The following is a 16,075-nucleotide window of genomic DNA, read 5'->3' as shown; positions in this document are numbered from 1 at the left end:
TAGTAAAAATCCATAATAATAATAATAGTAAGGGTTAACTTTAGTTTATTACAATTTTAACATTTAAGTACACACACCTTTCGAAATTGGTGTAATTTAGGTGGTTAGATTGGTTGTTGAAGAAATTGTTAAGTTATGGTGTGGCGCGCATTTGGTAATCTATTAGGGTTTTACTCTAGGAAGTTGGTCCTCTCTCTAGGCATAGAAGTGCACATACCATTCTAATGTGTATATTAAACTACAAGACGTAATAGGATTCCTAACGTGCAAAATGCAAGAGAGAGATGTTGTTGTAAACTCTTATGAACAATTTTTCAATACATACAATGAGTTCTTTTTTAAAATAAAAATACAAGTGATGGTCTAAACTACAAGGGGAGGGGATTTTTTCACACACACACTACTAAGGTGTCATGAGGATTTGAACATGAGACAACTTATCTGCAAATTAAGGCCATTTTTCCATTAAGCTAGACCATATTAGCTTAAATGAGTTTTTCATACATACATAATAGTTTCCTCAATGTATATTAAATGAGAAAACATGGGAATACTTTTAGCAAAGATGAACATAACTAGTTCATATAAGAGTATGTCTTTATAGTCAACGAGGGCTAACCCAGTGAAAAAGGACCTTAACTTGCAGATTAGTGGTCTCAAGTTCGAACCTCTATGGCATCATAGTAGTGTGTGTGAGAAACTCCCCCCTCTCTTACAGTTTAGACTATCACTTGTACTATAAAAAAAAACTATGTCTTTTTATCAAACAAAAAAAAAAAAAAAAGAGTACGTCTTAAGTAAGTTCGCAATTTCTTCCATTTATTTGACTTTGTTAATCAATGTGGTCATCTCCATCCAATTTCCGTTGAAAAAAAATTTGAAAACTTTTTAAAAATGAATAGAAAAAAGCTAAAGTTGTTCAATAAATTCAAAATTTCAGTTTAAAAATGAAAAAGAAATGAGTGTTTTTTTTGAAACACAAGGGCGATAGTGTTTTATTGAATAGGAAAAAAGGGGTAACAAGTACAAAAATCAGGCACAAACCCTAGAGGATTAGGCGAGTACTCTACACCAAACGAAGCGTAGTGGTCATCAGCTACGAAGTAGCCTACCTCCTCGACCGCAAGCGGGAGAAGGAACCTTGCCTCCGATAGAGTCCCCCCCCCGTCCCCCTAGGAGCATGGCCGTAAAAAACTACAAGTTACACTCCTCATATAGGATATCAACTAGAAGATCTGGCGGTTCTTCAAACCAAGTAGCCATAGTTCCAATATGGGAAGCATAACGCGCCAGACGATGAGCCGCTCCATTTGCAACCCGGCGGATATGGGTAAAACCATCCCCAGTGATCTGGGTTAGCAGTGCCTTAGTATCTTCCACCACTGGGCCCACAGAGGACCTATCAACAGAAGGACTTCGGATTGCTGACACGATCTGGAGAGAATCACTCTCAAAAATTACATTATTAAAATCCCCTTCCACCGCCAAAATTGCTCCTTCACGAGCTGCCATTGCTTCAACCTGTAGAGCTGAGAAAACATTGTCCACATGCAGAGCTCTTCCTACAACAAACTTGCCATTAGAATCACGCACCACGATTCCCACACCTCCATCTGTATTACCTGCTGTCCAAGAGCCATCCACATTAATTTTTAGACTTCCTGTGCATGGTTTTGTCCAGTTCTGAGGCATAGTACTACCCCGGCTAAGAGCAGCCCCCTGTGGGCGAGCACGAACAAAATCATGTAGACGAACAGCAGCGCTAGAGCTTGTGAATTCTGGTTTGGGTGTTAGATTATTCCAAAGCTTGCCATTTCGAGCCTCCCAGATTGCCCAACCAGTAACAAAAAAGAGGTCCAAATCAGCATGGGATAAAAGGTCAATACATGAGAGGACCCAATCATGCACATGATGGAATTGTCGAGAGATACCACCGCTGCCAATTGAAGCACAGGCCCAGACCCCTCTTGCGAATGGGCAGTGCCATAACACATGCAAAGTAGACTCCATTTCAGCCCCACATAAGTCACAGCAAGTATCCAAGTGTATCTTTCGTTTCCACAAGTTGTCCTTAGTTGGTAGGATGCCATTGCATGCTCTCCACCAAAACAATTTGATTTTGCCTGGAATCTTTGCCTTCCAAAGAGCAGTCCACCCTTTACTAAAACCATTTTCAGTTGATGATGACGCCACGGTCCTGGGATCAAGAACCATACGGGCTACCTTGTAAGCACTTTTGACAGTAAACTGACCTTTTTTGTCAAAATGCCAGATAAGGGCGTCGTCCCTATGATGAAAGCTCAGCGGAATAGTTCGAATCACATCCACATCGGGGGGGTAAAGGAGGTTAGATAGAAGGCTGACATTCCAGCGTCGAGGGTGGGCAAGAATAAACTCATTCACCTTGGTAACAGCACAGCCGTGGGGTTTTGGTGAGATAACCCGAAAGGTAGAAGGGCGTGGCACCCATGGGTCCTTCCAAATATCAATCTCTGCCCCACTGCCCACCTGCCATCTAGATCCCTGCAAAAGAATTTTTCTGGCTGCACAGATACTTTTCCAAACATAAGAAGAATTTTCAGGGACAGGGACGTCAAGAAAAGATTTGTCAGGAAAGTACTTAGCTCGTAGAACATTTGCTATAAAAGAGTTTGGATATTGTATGAGCCTCCATCCTTGCTTAGCTAACATAGCAAGGTTGAAAGCATATAAATCACGGAAGCCCAACCCCCCAAGATCTTTGGGTTGGCAGAGCTTATCCCAAGCAAGCCAATGTATTTTCCTGTCGCCACTATTTCCGTTCCACCAGAAATCTGCAATTAAACGGTTAAGATCATCGCAAAAATATTTGGGCAATAAATAAACGCTCATCGAATACAAGGGGAGAGCTTGTGCCACCGTTTTGATAAGAATTTCTTTCCCTGCACTGCTTAAGAGTTTTCCTTTCCAGCTAAATAATTTTTTGCCCAACCGTTCCTTGAGATGTGCAAACGAGGAACCTTTGTTCCTACCAACTACCATTGGAAGCCCAAGATACTTATCATAATGATCAGCACATGAGACACCGAGGGATGCTGCTAGATCCAGTTGGTCTTGGCGCTTAACATTTTTGCTAAAGCAAATTGCACTCTTCTGTAAATTAACTTGTTGACCGGATACCCACTCATACCAAGAGAGTGCCTCCTTAATTGTCCCGCAATCCCTCACATTTGCATGGGCAAACAAGTAGCAATCATCTGCGAACAGGAGGTGGTTGATTGAGGGAGCACCCCTACAAATGGAGACTCCTTGTAACCGCCCATCCCTTTCTGCCTGTGTAAGAAAACTAGAGAAACCTTGTGCACATAGAATAAATAGATAGGGTGATAACGGATCTCCCTGCCTGAGGCCTCTAGAAGGGGTAAGATAGCCACACGGTGAGCCATTAACCAGAAAGGAGTAAGTAACAGTAGTGACACAAGTCATTATAAGACTAACCCATTGATCAGCAAAACCCAATTTCTTCATCATCTGTTCCAGGAAAGACCATTCAATTCTGTCGTAAGCCTTACTCATATCAAGCTTCAGTGCCAAAAAACCTTTCTTACCCCGTCGTCGACTCCGCAGGCAATGGATGATTTCAGCAGCCAATATGGAGTTATCAGAAATAAGGCGGCCTGAGACAAAAGCGCTCTGACTGGGCGAAATCAGAGAAGGGAGGATAACTTTCAATCGGTTGGCCAGCACCTTAGAGGCAATTTTAAATAAAACGTTGCAGAGGCTGATAGGCCGAAGTTGGGTCATATCCTTTGGGTTTTTCACTTTAGGAATGAGCACCACATGGGTGAAGTTGATCTTGTGGAGTAGACGTCCAGAAGACAGAAAATTAATAATGGCTCGAGACACATCGTTGCCCACAATGTGCCAATATTTCTGAAAAAAGACAGGTGGCATTCCATCCGGCCCAGGTGCCTTGGTTGGATACATCTGAAAAACAGCATGCTTTACTTCCTGCTCAGTGAAGTCGGCAAGGAGCGAGGCATTCATGGTTGGTATCACACATGGGTAAACAATATTTAGAAGAATATCCTCCCTGCGTCTACAATTAGAGGTGAAAAGGTGTGTGAAATAATCCACCACTATTTCCTGGACTGCTGCGCCCTCCTCTTTCCAAACACCATTACTATCGATTAGACCCTGAATATTATTCCTCCGCTTCCGCGTGTTGGCCCGTTGATGGAAGAATCTGGTATTCCTATCCCCGTCTCGAAGCCAAGCAACCTTAGCTCGTTGCTGCCAATAAACCTCCTCGCGAACCAACAACTCATCTAATTGCGTCGATAAGGCCTTGAAGGCTGCAATAGTCTGATCTGTGCACTGCTGTCGCCAAATAATCCCCAATTTATCACGAGTGCTTTGAATGTCCCGTTGCGTAGCTTTAAAAGTTGATCGGTGCCATTGTAAGAGACGAAGTCGTGTAACCTTTATTTTCTCAACTACCTGAAACATAGGTGTGCCATCAACAATAGTCGCCCAAGCAGTGCTAATTACACTTTCACAATCAGCATGGCTAGTCCACATGTGTTCAAATCGAAACCTGGGCGAAGGTGCCCCCCTTTTATTTTTCTGTTGGTTTAGGTAGATAAGGAAAGGCAGGTGGTCAGAGCGACTTGGATCCAGATGCACCACACGTGACGCAGGAAACAACTGCTGCCACTTGAGATTAGCAAGAGCCCGATCTAGCCTCTCTTTGATACCACCCATTCTGGTACTGTACCAGGTAAACTCAGGTCCTTCAAACCCCAAATCCTCCAATGCACAATCAGAAATGGCTTGACGGAAAGCTAGCATTTGCCTGATTAATCTAGGTGCTCCCCCTTCCTTCTCCTTACTGTGGAGTAACTCGTTAAAGTCCCCAAAACAGACCCAAGGGAGTGTGGACTCAGTAGCCAAACCACGGAGTAGTTGCCATGACTTATATCTGTCTGCAATAGAAGGGTAGCCATAGAAGCCTGTAAAACGCCAATGTACTGTATCACCAATACCTCCGACCTCTCCATCAATGTGGTGAAGAGATGCGGATCGAATAGCCACCTGACATTCAGATTTCCAAAGAAGACACAGCCCTCCAGACCTGCCAAGGGCATCAACTGCGTAAAAATTATCGAAACCTAAATTAATTGACAAAGAAGAAAAAAATTGACGATTGCACCTTGTTTCGCTCAGGAATACAACCGTGGGTCCTTGTGCGACGATCAAACGTCGTAGTGCCTGAACTGCCCTGGGATTCCCAAGCCCCTGACAGTTCCAACTTAGGACGATCATGGCTCTCGGCGGAGCTGAGTGTTCTCAGACTCTGCCGTTTGACTGTTTCTTGTGGTACCGTCATAGGAGCATAACTGTTTAAAAGGAGGAGCCAGTTGCCCCCCACTTGTTACATAGATTGCTGGACGTTTTCGGTTGCTAGGTTCAATCCGAGTCTCCTTATTAGTTGCAGTATACCGTCGTTGAGGTCGTTGTTTCCTGACTCGAGCATACCTGTTTTTGAGGGGACCTGCATGGGCACTTTGTCGAATAAGGGGGCTGAGATTAAAGGGGTCGGACCCCAAAGATATATTTGTATCATGGCCCACAAATTGAGTTTCATACTGGTTTGACCCAAAGAGTCCCGTGGTATATTCGAGCACATGGGGTTTACTGACTGGCCCATGTGCTGGCCCAATTGCTAAATCCTCATATCGCTCCATAGTGCCCCTATTTGGAGAGCAGACAGGGGTGCCAATCAAATTAATTGCATGCACGTCTTGGGATAGGAAGTCAACTCTCAAGGAATTAATGTTTTCTGGTCCTCTATCACAACAAGGAATAATAGGAAGTAATCCCTGGAAGTCAGCCTCCAAATCATCCGCAATCCTGTTCAAATCTGGGATACATGGATAGGAGGGGGATCGTGTAGAGTGAGAGGCACCAAGGACGCCATGATTGGCCGACGCGGAATCAGGGAGAGGATTATCTATCCTTATGTTATCTTCCTGAGAATCCGGAGTTTGCCCCAAAATTTCTCCTCCTGCCATATTTGGTCTCGTCGCATCGTCGTTGCCGTAGGTGTCCCTTGCCGGCGCCTGGAGGCCGGATTCATCTGGAGCTCGCATGGACCAGCCCGTCGGCGAAGAAAGCCCAAAACGTCTCCCAGACGGCCGCCGATAATCCAGGGCAAGAACATCCTGCTGGAACCATTTGCCATAAGGCTTGGCCTTATCATCTTCATAGACAACACCCTTTCGTGTGCATGAGCCTTCCGTGTGGCCAATTAAACCACAATGATAACATGTGATAGGCAGTTTCTCGTAGCGTATCTCCACCTCCAATAGGTCTCCATCTAATCTGAGTTTTAAACTTCGCCGGAGGGGTTTTGTCACATCAATGCTGGCACGTATCCTCAAGTAACTGCCTAAGTAACCCACTTTCTTGCTCTGATCGGTGACAACATAGCCACCTAGTGCAGTACCAATCAGACGACCCATGGCCCTGGTCATATAAGCCAAGGGGAGGCCTTTCACCTGTATCCAGAATTCCTGCATCACAAGGGGAATCCTAATCGGATTAACTATTTCATCCGCCTCTGCTAGAATCAATAGGTAGTCGTTGAACACCCACGGGCCCCCGTTGAGGATGGTTGCTCGTTCCGCCCTTGTATTGAACGCAAAAAAGAATCTATTCTGTTCCAGTTCTACTATTGTAACTCGAGCTTTGGGTTTCCAGATCGTGTAAAAAGTTTTACGTAGCGCTTCCTTGTTTACTGGTTTATCTGAAAGCACTGCTCCCACCAGGAAGAACTTATTGGTTTTAACACCAATATTCTCCTTTGACTCTATCACTATTTCCTGTTGCTCCACATCAGTAAGGACAAACCGATGCGAAAAGGCCGAAGAGATATCCTCCATCTGCGTGAGGAACCTGGTTGCGAGATCCAGCCGTTCTGACATGCACTCCGGAGGTGTCGCCGCCTCCTGTAGTGGTCGAGTTTTGACTCTCCTAGAATCCTAGAGAAACCTTAGTATTCTAGAGAGACTTTTTTTTTTTTTTGATATATTTTCTATATGTTTTTAAGAAATGAGTGTTAAGCACAGTAAACTATTGTGATTAATCAAAAGACACTATAATTTTTATAAATTACTTGATTTTCTATTAACTAATGCCATGTTAATATTGGGATGGATAGTCGTTATCCAGGTTGAAGTGCGAACAAAAAATGTCGCCTCTTCCTCCATTTCTCCTGCATTCCCATCTCATCTTCTTCCACTTTCTTCACTTGATGAAGAGAAAGATCTCAATATATATGAGCTGCTCAAAAAAGTATGAACACATACCTGCGTGCGGGGTGTATGCTTGGAGCTCTTATAAAATACAAGCATAACAAATATAAAAAAAAGACTTCATAAAATGTTTTGAAGCTCATGTTGAAGACTATATTAAAAACCATGGAAGTGAAAAAGATTAGTGTAATTGTGGAATTATGAAATCTATATATGGTGGCAAATTATGAATTTGGAAAAAATAATTTTACCCTACCCTCTTTTTCATTAGCACAATTACAAGACATATAAACATGAATACATTTCCATAATCCTTATCATTCCTAAAATTGCATATTATGAACCAACTAGCTTTTAATCTAATAGAATCTCTCTTTTCAAATCTTAGAAGCGCTCTTAAAGTTCGAATTCTCCTTCTCTGTTCATTAAAAGAAATTGCATATTTTGAAGGTAGTTCAAATTCTACCACACAAAGTGGCATCTTTCCCTCGAAAATAGAACACTTCCCATATTTTATGTCAAAGTTATTTTTGCTATAACATTATTACTATTATAAATAACATAATATACAAGCAATCTCTGCTTTGCCCAATTGGCTTAACCTACATTCGCTCACTTTTTTTTTTTTACAGTGTACCTTAGAAATTTGTTCGACAAATGTGATTTGTATGGGCAGTTATACCTTAGATTTTTACCATCTATATATTTCTTTCACAGATGCAAGGGATGTGAATACTTCTAAAACAACGGCAGGGACCAATATGCCACGTCAGCAAACTAACGGAGTATTTGACAGAACCTAATGGCAGGGACCATTTGTGATTACACATACTAACCTTGAGGACCATGAATGACACAAAAAAACATTAAGAATGCAATTTGATAGTTTCGTAAACCTTAGGGATGTTTTGTGATATTAAGCCAAATAAGAAAGAAGCCGAGACCAACCAACTTGCTAAAGTCAGCACATTTGGCCACACTATCAAGCGAACCTACATGACCAGTAAATAAAAGAAACTCCGCAGACGCCATTGAAGAAGTTGACAGTAAGTATTTAACTTCAAGGTTCTAGCAGCATTTAACTGTATCATTTCTCCATAGGTATAATAGCTCTTTTTTTTTTTTCTTTTTTTTTTTCTTTTTTTTTTTTTTTGCACACAAGAACATAGCAGGAAGAAATAAATTACTGAGAAAACTAGCATAGTTTTATTTGTGAACGACGGAAATTGGTTTGTTATGAACTGGAAAGGATAATGATGGTTGCTACGATCCATGTACTTCAAAACATCCATGTTATGCTACGATCCATGTACATCAAAACATCCATGTTATGCTACGGTACTATTAATCTACAGTCTACAGGGTTTCATTCTAGATGTGCATGGCTCTCAGCCAACAGCTGCTTTGTTTCGATCCAATCTTCAGTACTTGTTTCCTAGAGGTGACGGCAGCGCGAGAGAAAGAGAAAGGGATGTTGAGACTTCATTGTCCTCGTTGTTAATGTTGTTCACCAGCTTGGGATTAGAAGTTTGATCTTCTTTTTGGTGTTCAAAATCAATAAATGGTGCCCCTAATGTTAGCTCAATACCTGGAACGTGAGATTCTGTCTCATCCTTTCCTGTAGTTGTACGAACTTGCATCTCCGTTGAAGAGACAGACATATCATAGGGTTTACCACATCCAAGATGTTCCCCAGAAAAACCAGAACCACACACATCTGTTTGGAATGGAAATCCTTTATCTGAATACTTTGACTCATCTGTCTTGACCCTCTTGAGATCAGGCTCTTCATGCCTCACACTGTCGATGCTATATCTTTTACTACCTTGAAGAAAAAATCTGAAGTCCATCTCCTGCCTTTGCTTGGATTGTCCTCCTTTCTGCAGGCCAAATTTGGATGTCAGAGCTAATTTGACTAGAGAATGATGTTTTGCTTGTGCTAGAGAAACCTCATGTACTTTTATAAAACACAATTTACAAAATAGAGGAATAGAAATCAATGAAGACAAGACCAGTTATACATATAAACCAATCATCAAGTACCACAAACTCTGATATATTTACCAACTCAAAAAATTGAATGCACCAAAGTTGGCACTCTTTGCCAAGATTTACCAAGAACATTATAAGTAAAAACCTGAGCAGACCAAATGAATGGTCTCGTTATTGCCTAGAAACCCACTCACCAATGTTCGCAATTGGCCCATTGACCAATTGAACACCAGCCCAGATGTCTAGTCACCCAACATAGGTTACAGAGTTTGCTCTAATATTACACTTTTGTATCTTTCTCAAAAAGTTAATTTATCTGTCTTTGAATGCTTATCACAGGAAAAAATATAATGATAAAGGTACCAAAAAGATTTCATAAAAGTTAAATGAACTAACGATCCACAAGCAAGAAAATGGAAAGGAACAAAAGAGCACAAAGAAAACAAAGTAGTTTATCAAAATTCCTATGAAGCATCAAAATCACCTAATCCTTGCTACATAGCACAAAATAGTACAGAGTAGGATCCTTCACCCACTAAGTGCAAATCCAAGGGGTCCATTTGACAACCATTACTATCTACTCATGATTTCACGACAATCATTGAGGTATCCCCAAAGTGGGCTATCAAGGATTAAGATCCCCTAGCATCCTCCCTAGATTACTGTAACACCACATGGAGTTCTGTACTTGAGAGGAGGGAACCATGGAATGGAAGTAACATGGGATAAAGTCAAGCTCTAGAGATCATTATTGGCCTCAGTCATCTGAGTTTCAGAAAATACAAATTTTCTCTATTTTTGCAGATTGGAGAGCTCTGTTGTTATTTAAGTTTCTAGAGTGATTTTTTTATATAATATTTCTATATGACAATATTTTGTTTCTTTTGTGTATTGTTTGGACTTTGCAATTTTTAATGGTTTCGATAAAATGGGGTTTTCTTTATCTTTTAAGAAAACTGTTGTTTTCTAAATATTAACCATTCTCTTTTAAAAATAAAAAAGACTATGTCACATTATTGGCTCCATGACATGATGTAGCTTGTCATTGGGGCAATGCTCCATGCATTACGTATTCATGGGACGAGTATGAATGATATTGTGTCAAACTACGTAAAGTGCTCATATTCATGTCATGAAGGAGGATTGAGATTACAAAAATAAAAATAAAATAAAATCAATAAAATGGAATGCCTATGGAGCTTACAAGGATCTGAATCCAATCATCAAAATTGCCAAATGAGGATCCAAATTCTAGTAGTTAGAGCATATGAAGACTAAACCACATAAACCGAATTTTATTCTTTATAAAAGCTTTAGGTTCTTGTAATCTTGAACAGAACACAAAGCCATGGTAGATTTAGCAACATTATCAGCAATCACAATAGATTAATCATCTTTCTTTTTCTGTAGGGCCAACGCCAAAAACTTCTCAATTGGAGTTACATTAATTCAATGTCTATTCATTATAATCATCGACAATTTCATCTTTTGGGTTTGACAAACTATAAATGTGAGGTAAAGTTATTATTTCTTTAGTGCATGTTCATCATAAAAGAAAAGTTTAAATTTATTTGTTTATCTATATATTCATACATAAACAGTTATCAGTGAAGGGATGATACTCTAACTACAAACCCTGTTCTGCAAACAACTAACTATACAGTTGCTGATGACTCTCAAGGATATTCAAAGACCTCCATGTTCCATGATGCTAAAAATGTCATAATTCATCGATCCTTAGTGTTTTTCCTTAATTATGTATTTTTGTTTCTTTATTATATATTTAAAAATTGTAATAAAGTTATTATCCTCGCCATATGATTGACAGCTAAGCATGAACGTAGCTAAAGCTTTGGATAAGTATATATATAAAAAAAACAAGGAGAATGCATTAATAAGGCAATTAATCACTAACTAAATATACATACCAGGATAGAGTCAACTTGATTCACATCTCTTGAAGGCTGCATGAGTTCAGAGCAAGAAACCCTCCTCCCTCTAAACACACCCCACAGAAATAACATCCTATTCCAACCTGCCAAAGAATAAGATTACATTTACAGGAGAAAAAAGAATATATATATATATATATATATATATTTGATTAAATTGTGCATCGAAAACCATCTTTAAACTATGCATGCATAATGGTCAATCCTTACATTGCGAATTCTCAGGAAGCATGTTAGATGGGAATATTAACAGTTCAACCCCATCAACATTTGCCCTAAGAGCCAAGTCATCCCTAACCATGCATTCCACCAAAACTTTGTAGTTTCTTCTATAGCTGGATAAATAGCATACAGAATTAGACAGATGGCCAGCATGAGAGAAAACTTTAATTTATTATTTTATTTAAGGAATAACATAAACAAAACCTCTCAAGATCTTCTGCGAAAAAGTAGAGAGCAATATTATCTTCTGTTGGATGATTTCGTACGAATTGAGTTGGCCATGTGCTCAAGCGAGGAACTTCCTCCACCAGCATTTTCTGAGGAAGCTTGGGTACTACTTCAAGAACTTTGGGTGAAGCAACAGTAGACAAATGTGCTTGCATTCCATCACAAGAACCAAGGACTCTTCCATTTCTCCACATTTCAAATCCACCTCTGCATGAAATGCCAGAAGCACATGCATCAGAACATACTCAAAAGGCAAGCCAAAGACCAGTGTACCAGAAAAGATCTACTAAAGGAGAAAAAGGCCATACTTCCATATGTAATCAAGCTGTGGGACAGCAAAAGCCGGAGAAAAAGGGTTTGAAGAGTTTCTCACATGAGGCCTTCCTTCCGAATGCAAATTGACATTAGAATTATTTTCTCTGATAGAAACTGCTGCTTCTATGTAATGATCAGCATGCTGTTTCGCATCACCAACCACTCTATTCTCTTTCTCATTCACATACCTTGAGCCTTCATGAGCAAGTTGATTAGTTGCTTCTGATAAGTTTTTCAATTTCCTATGGCCAGTCTCCAGATCATGACCAACAGAGAGCAAACTAGTTTGACCACTAGATGCAATTCTTTTGTCACTCTGTGGCACGAGAAGACCAGAACTATTCACTAAAGGGTTAAGTAGCTTGGCTTCATGCTTCACCTGAGTAGAGTTCTCTTGATTTGTAAATGTCGATTTCTTCAAGTCCTTGAGATGGTATGGCACTTTAACTTTTGTATCAGAACTATTTGAGCGGTTTGACCTGGCATTATCAAAGGACAAAGATTTACACATTGTGCCGGTGATATTTTTCTTTTTGTTGTCACCAGTAGCATTGTTGTCGACAAATCTATGCTTTTGGACACCACCTTCATCTGACAGTTTGCCCTTCACTTTTGAATCAATGATGTTGAATGATTTTGACTTCAACAGAGCACCTGTAAAGTCATGATTGAGAATTTATCATATGCAGTTACAATTCATACAAAATGTTGTCAAAAAATATCAATGGCCTCTAAGCTGCATAACAAGTATACCTTTTCTCATTTGCATTTGCAATCGAAATTTGTCTGATTTGTCTGATGTAATAGGTAAGTACGCATTTTTCAGATAACTGCTCGAAGATTGGTCACCAGAAATCACATCCGTGGTTGCCTTTATTTTCTTCTTATCTAATTCCTTTTTTGAAGCATCCTTATACTGTACAGTTTTGCTGCAGAAACTAGGAACCCTTGGCAATTTCACACTTGTTTCAAGAGCCCTTCTTTTACTGAGAGACACAGCTTCTGCATTGACTGTAGGTCCTTTGCCAGCAAAGCTAGGAGTAGAACCAACTTTGCCTGTTTTGATCTCAACTCTAGCACATTTACTTTTAATCGACAATCTGTTCTTGAACTCTGAAGCATCCACGTTTTTATAGTTTTTCCTTATACCGCTCAAAGATGATCCTTTTATGACCCTGTCAGCTTTTACATAGTTGTGATTTTGTTTCTCAGATTCTTCCATATGCATACAATCTTCACACATCCAGTCATCTCCAGGAACTTTTTCCATCATTACCCGCATGCAGTATCTGGTTGACACAAGAAGATAAGTTAAGAAAAACCATAGGCTTTCAAGTTCTATAGTGAAATAAATAAATAAACGAAAGTAAGCATGCAAAAACAAAAAGATCCAGAAAAGATGAGTTACATACATGTGCTCTGCCCCGTCAATGCACCTGCTACATGTAGCAAGCAACTCCTCACGACCTGTATCCCCACAGATATCACAAACTTTCACCTGTTTTTGCATGACCCAAAGAAGGACCAGGAAAATGGAGTCACTAAGATAATTGTTGCCCTATTTAATTGAAAAAGGGTAATTGATGCAATAGCAACAAAGAAAGAATAGCTTCCTACATCAACAGTGCAGTTTTATTTGAAGGCCAAAAATACAGGAAGCAATAGAAGGAAACAGGAGAATAATATAGGGTCAGGATTCAACAAGATAGCTATGTGCCATATTATCTATCAAACCTTTGCATCCAAATTAGTAACTGTTATTTGCATTCCAACAAAGCTAAAATCAAACAGAACTGCCAATTTCTTTCCCTTATTTACCACCTTATGATGACAATAACTAAATTTAGCATGTGTTCATGTGTGTGTGTACCCACACAACTTAAGTAACAATCTCTTTTCTTGAAACAAAAGAATATAGGCAGTATCAACTGGGCAATACTAATCAACCTTGTGATCATCTCAAAATAGGACAAGCATTGCTGGTCAATGCCAATCTACTCAAATAAGGCGGCTTAGCTGGACTAAATGAGATTGTCTACCAAAATAATCCCCCCACCACCACAAACCCATCCACTTCCTCCCTGCCTGTGCAGGTTTGCATAGAATGGGCTAAACACAGACTTAGTGTAAATCATATTATGACATAAGACCAGCAATAAGATACAGTTTTCCAGTCAAATGCACAGTGGATCAGATTATAAAAAGAAAGGAATATTTTTCTGAAGTACAAAAATCTATGAGAACACATTAGGCACCACCACCTTCAGTACTTGATAACCACTATACACCTGTGCACCGTTTTCTTTCAAAAACAAGTTTGTATGGCTATGCAACAGTGGTGGCGGTGCATGGCTTTCTGTGGTTGCAAGTGTGTGCATGAATGTCTATCTCTGTGTCTATGTGTCCATGTGCAGTACTACTATATTCATTTGTCTTCTTGGGACAATGCTCCATTTATGAGAGGAAAGTATGATGTCGAGGTTCACAACAACTTGTTCCTCATCATCTCAGGAATTCCAAAGTTTGCATATCAACATTTAAGGAAATTTCATGGTTCCATTCCGGTAAGATAGACAGGGCACAAGAAGCAAGTTTAGCAGTAAATTTTACCAGAAAGAAAAAGTACATACATCATCCTCCCCGACATCTGATCCATCATCACAGTTAACAGGTTGAGACTGCGAAGGAGCTTCCTGTTCCTCAACTACTGCATCACACTTCACATCATCTTCTTTTTTACCTGAAAAAATCCCAACATCAATCGCTGGGCCTCCGTCATTCAATTCAGAGTGAGTTTTCAGAGGTTCAGCATAACTATACATACCACCAATTTGATCATCAACCTTAAAGGTTGCCATGCTGTTTGACAATGTTTCTGCTTGCTCCTCAGGCCACTTTGAAGAAAACTGAAGAAGAACCCAGGAATTAAATTTCAACCTTAAATAATTTCTTCAAAAAGGAACAATTTTTCTGATGAAAGAAAATTAATCTAAATTACCCACCTTTAGGAAACCACGATTGGGGTCAATGTCAGTCAAAGATGAAATTTCTGACCAATTTGCTTTGTTTGAAAGAAACACTAATGCCTGTGAAGATTTATTTTGGTAAAAATTACTACCGGGCATTCAATTTCTTCTTCTCTTAAACTGATTACTACCATGAACAACTGATTTCTCAAAAGTCCTACCTTTGAATTTGACTCAAAATCTTGAGAATTAGGAGCTGCCTTTCCCATGGAGACTTTGTCTGAAAACCCGTCAGTCTCTGTAGCCCCTTGTGAAAGTGAAGCCACTGGTTTGATATGCATACAAGACGAAAGTGAAGTGCTGCTGCACACATTGCATGTCCAAGCTTCTCCTCTAGTTTTCTGAAATTTGTCACACATAACCGTCAAATTTGAGCAAATAAGTAAGAAAATACCATAAAAGGGAACAGCTGGGTTTCATGTCCAACAAAGAGCATATATATGAGCTAAAAGAAAAGAAAATAAGGGAGTGAAAACAGGTCCTCTTTGCTAAGTAATGTGTGACTCAAACACAAACTCACACGTGTTTTTTTTTCCTTCCAGTAATGTCATACTAAAATGCATAGCTTGTCCATATAAACACGAAACATGACCGAGGGCCAGTTTGTGGTTGCTGTGACGTAAAGATAATGACTGTCAGATTTTTTATGGGATAAATCAGTTGTGAAATAAAATAATTTAGTATTTGATAAGGGTTTTTTGTTAAAAGTATTGGTACAATAATCAGTTTATGAGTGTTTGGTAAATTTTGTGTAAAAGTGCTATGAATGGCATATTTTTAAATTATTTTTATATTGAAGTGTATAGTAAAAAGCAAAGTAATTTTATTTTCACTTTCACTTATATAATTCTTTTGTTTAATATGTTTTCAAACCTTCATACCTAAAAATTATTTTAATCATTAGATAAATAAAATACTATGTTAAAATTGTTAAATCACTGCAATTTTTAGGTGTTATCAAGAATAAATAGTACATAAAATATAACCATGAAAGAAAATTCAATCTCTTATGAATAATGTTAGAAATACAAGGCTTTATAAACTC

General features: G+C 39.4%; 2 protein-coding genes across 4 annotated transcripts; both read right to left on the bottom strand.

The window, feature by feature from the left end:
• Window positions 1-1,194: 1,194 nt before the first annotated feature.
• Window positions 1,195-6,923, bottom strand: LOC148294404 (uncharacterized). Its single transcript, XM_088253742.1, has 3 exons — window positions 5,518-6,923; window positions 5,192-5,378; window positions 1,195-5,073 (listed from the first exon to the last, which is right to left on the bottom strand). Exons 1-3 carry the CDS (start codon window positions 6,921-6,923, stop codon window positions 1,195-1,197), a joined length of 5,472 nt encoding a protein of 1,823 aa, XP_088109868.1.
• A 1,647-nt stretch (window positions 6,924-8,570) lies between these two features.
• LOC110768017 (ASI1-immunoprecipitated protein 2) lies at window positions 8,571-15,549 on the bottom strand. Of its 3 annotated transcripts, XM_021971697.2 has the most exons (11): window positions 15,192-15,549; window positions 15,007-15,090; window positions 14,829-14,910; window positions 14,635-14,744; window positions 13,417-13,502; window positions 12,758-13,293; window positions 11,998-12,658; window positions 11,666-11,896; window positions 11,450-11,574; window positions 11,216-11,322; window positions 8,571-9,175 (listed from the first exon to the last, which is right to left on the bottom strand). In XM_021971697.2, the coding sequence occupies exons 1-11, from the start codon at window positions 15,387-15,389 to the stop codon at window positions 8,717-8,719; spliced, it is 2,679 nt and encodes an 892-aa protein (XP_021827389.1). In that variant the 5' UTR covers window positions 15,390-15,549; the 3' UTR covers window positions 8,571-8,716. The 3 variants fall into 3 exon arrangements, with proteins under 3 accessions (XP_021827389.1, XP_021827390.1, XP_088109624.1); XM_021971698.2 differs by lacking the exon at window positions 15,007-15,090; XM_088253498.1 differs by lacking the exons at window positions 14,829-14,910; window positions 15,007-15,090; window positions 15,192-15,549 and having other exon boundaries at window positions 14,615-14,745.
• Window positions 15,550-16,075: the final 526 nt, after the last annotated feature.

This window comes from Prunus avium, chromosome 5 (assembly GCF_965620075.1).
Source record: "Prunus avium chromosome 5, drPruAviu1.hap1.1, whole genome shotgun sequence".
Classification (NCBI taxonomy): domain Eukaryota; kingdom Viridiplantae; phylum Streptophyta; class Magnoliopsida; order Rosales; family Rosaceae; genus Prunus; species Prunus avium.
Note: the sequence above shows the minus strand (reverse complement) of the source record. Positions and strands in the feature narration are given on the sequence as shown.